The sequence below is a fragment of the Pollachius pollachius genome, assembly GCF_949987615.1.
Source record: "Pollachius pollachius genome assembly, chromosome: 12".
Lineage (NCBI taxonomy): Eukaryota > Metazoa > Chordata > Actinopteri > Gadiformes > Gadidae > Pollachius > Pollachius pollachius.
This window is the reverse complement of record NC_136945.1, coordinates 22,984,627-22,987,126: the sequence shown is the minus strand read 5'-3', so window position 1 is coordinate 22,987,126 and position 2,500 is coordinate 22,984,627. Positions and strand designations below refer to the sequence as shown.

The 2,500-nt window shown below is 55.6% G+C and overlaps 1 protein-coding gene across 1 annotated transcript in view; it reads right to left on the bottom strand.

Annotated features, from left to right (window-relative positions):
* Positions 1 to 2,500, bottom strand: part of chd5 (chromodomain helicase DNA binding protein 5) — a gene marked incomplete at both ends in the record, with an annotated part of 52,505 nt that overhangs the window by 20,408 nt on the left and 29,597 nt on the right. Inside the window, one exon of the mRNA XM_079748430.1 lies at positions 95 to 268. Within this exon, the coding sequence (XP_079604556.1) occupies positions 95 to 268 (174 nt within the window). The remainder of the gene's footprint in view (positions 1 to 94; positions 269 to 2,500) is intronic.

The following is a 2,500-nucleotide window of genomic DNA, read 5'->3' as shown; positions in this document are numbered from 1 at the left end:
CACATACACACACACACACACACACACACACACACACACACACACACACACACACACACACACACACACACACAGCAGACCTCCGGGGTCTTACTTCTGCATGGGGCTGAGCTCCACCCTGACGATGAGCTCCGTCTTGGAGGGCATGTTCTTGAAGACGTCGGCCTTCAGCCGGCGCAGCATGTGGGGCCCCAGCAGGTCGTGGAGCTTCTTGATCTGGTCCTCCTTGGAGATGTCCGCAAACTCCTCCAGGAAGCCGTCCAGGTTGCTGTCGGGGAGAGACGCGGACCCCCGGTGAACACACAGGCCGTCGTACAGACCAGACGCTCGTCTAGCTGCTAATTGCATCTGATTAGCAAAGTATTCAGTTAAAGCTGCAGTCAGTAATTAATGCAATCAGTCAAAACACAATTGAATCAAGAATTGCTGATTGCAACTTTGATAAATATGTAAGTTCTGATTCTTAAATGAATAAATAATACTCTTGAAAGAAATTAAAGTTGCAATTTGTAACATTGAGACCCTCCCAGTTAGTCAGCAGGAGAGACTTTCAAGAGTTTTCTATTTATTTAAAATAAGTAATAATAATAATAACAATAATAGTGTTGCGTTCGCTCTATTTGCTGTGCAGCTCGATGTATTGTGTGTGACTAGTGCAGCTCAGATGGCCGGGTGGTGAGAGTGGGCGGCTCTGTGAGTGTTGATCGTAAGAAAAGTGTTAGCCTCTCTTTAGCCTAACCGAGAAAGACTAAAGAGAAACGTGTGAACACTGAAACACAGGGAGATTTTACCTGCCGACAGCTTTAGCTGAACGACTGTTTTCTGAAGTGTTTTTAGCCAGTGGGAGCCTGTAGGGCTGAGGCCCACTGAGGATTGCCATCGTGACGGATCCTGCAGTGAAGCCACTGGGGCTTTCCCCTGAGCGGTGAACCCTCCCAGGCTGGCCAGCGCCAGGGGCCTCGCTGGGGCCCATCATTGGGGTTAACAGCCGGGCCCCTGGGACAGACGTTCAGGGGAGTGGAGGGAGGACACGGGGATGGGAGGAATGGAGCAGTTTTCCTGCTATCATGTGCAGAATCCGGGTCCGGAATGTGAAGGTCTTCCTGTTTTCCGCTCAACTCACACACTGATATCTCTCACTTTAACTTTGGCGTGTTGGTAATTAGCGTGACCCTGCATGGAAAACTATATAGTAATTACCAGGGCTTTGAGTGGACAGTGGAAATGTGAATTCATACCTTTGCTACGGTGTGGAAATTAAATATTGATCATAGTTAAGCTGGCTGAGGTAGAGCTGATAACTGGCGGTCAAAGATAGAGGGGAAGGAGAGGAGGAGAAAGAGAAGGAGAGAAGGATAGAGAGAAGGAGAGGAGGATAGAGAGAAGGAGAGGAGGATAGAGAGAAGGAGAGAAGAATAGAGAGGAGAGAAGGATAGAGAGAAGGAGAGAAGGATAGAGGGAGGGAGGAGAGAAGGATAGAGAGAAGGAGAGGATAGAGAGAAGGAGAGAAGAATAGAGAGAAGGAGAGGAGGATAGAGAGAAGGAGAGAAGGATAGAGAGAAGGAGAGGATAGAGAGAAGGAGAGAAGAATAGAGAGAAGGAGAGGATAGAGAGAAGGAGAGAAGGATAGAGGGAGGGAGGAGAGAAGGATAGAGAGAAGGAGAGAAGGATAGAGGGAGGGAGGAGAGAAGGATAGAGAGAAGAAGGATATAGAGAAGGAGAGAAGGATAGAGGAGAAAAGCATAGAGAAAAGGAGAGAAGGATAGAGGGAGGAAGGAGAGAAGGAGAGGAGGAGGGGGGATGAAGAGGGGAGAGCGAGGGAGAGGGGAGGGGGAGGGGAGGGAGAGGGGAGGGAGAGAGGAGGGGGGAGGGAGAGGGGAGGGAGAGGGGAGGGAGAGGGGAGGGAGAGAGGAGGGGGGAGGGAGAGGGGAGGGAGAGGGGAGGGGGGGAGAGGGGAGGAGAGGGGAGGGGGGGGAGGGAGAGAGGAGGGAGAGGGGAGGGAGAGGGGAGGGGGAGGGAGAGGGGAGGGAGAGAGGAGGGGGAGGGAGAGGGGAGGGAGAGGGGAGGGAGAGGGGAGGGAGAGAGGAGGGGGGAGGGAGAGGGGAGGGAGAGGGGAGGGGGGGAGAGGGGAGGAGAGGGGAGGGGGGGAGGGAGAGGGGAGGGAGAGGGGAGGGAGAGGGGAGGGGGGAGAGGGGAGGAGAGGGGAGGAGAGGGGAGGGGAGGGGGGGAGGGAGAGGGGAGGAGAGGAGAGGGGAGGGAGAGGGGAGGAGGGGGGAGGAGAGGGGAGGAGAGGGGAGGGGGGGAGGGAGGGAGAGGGGAGGGGGAGGGGAGGGAGGAGAGGAGAGGGGAGGAGAGGGGGGGGAGTGGGGGGAGGAGAGGGGAGGAGAGGGAGAGGGGAGGTGAGGGGGGGAGGGGGGGAGGGGAGGGGGGGAGGGAGGGAGAGGGGAGGGAGAGGGGAGGAGAGGAGAGGGGAGGAGAGGGGGGGGAGGGAGAGGAGAGG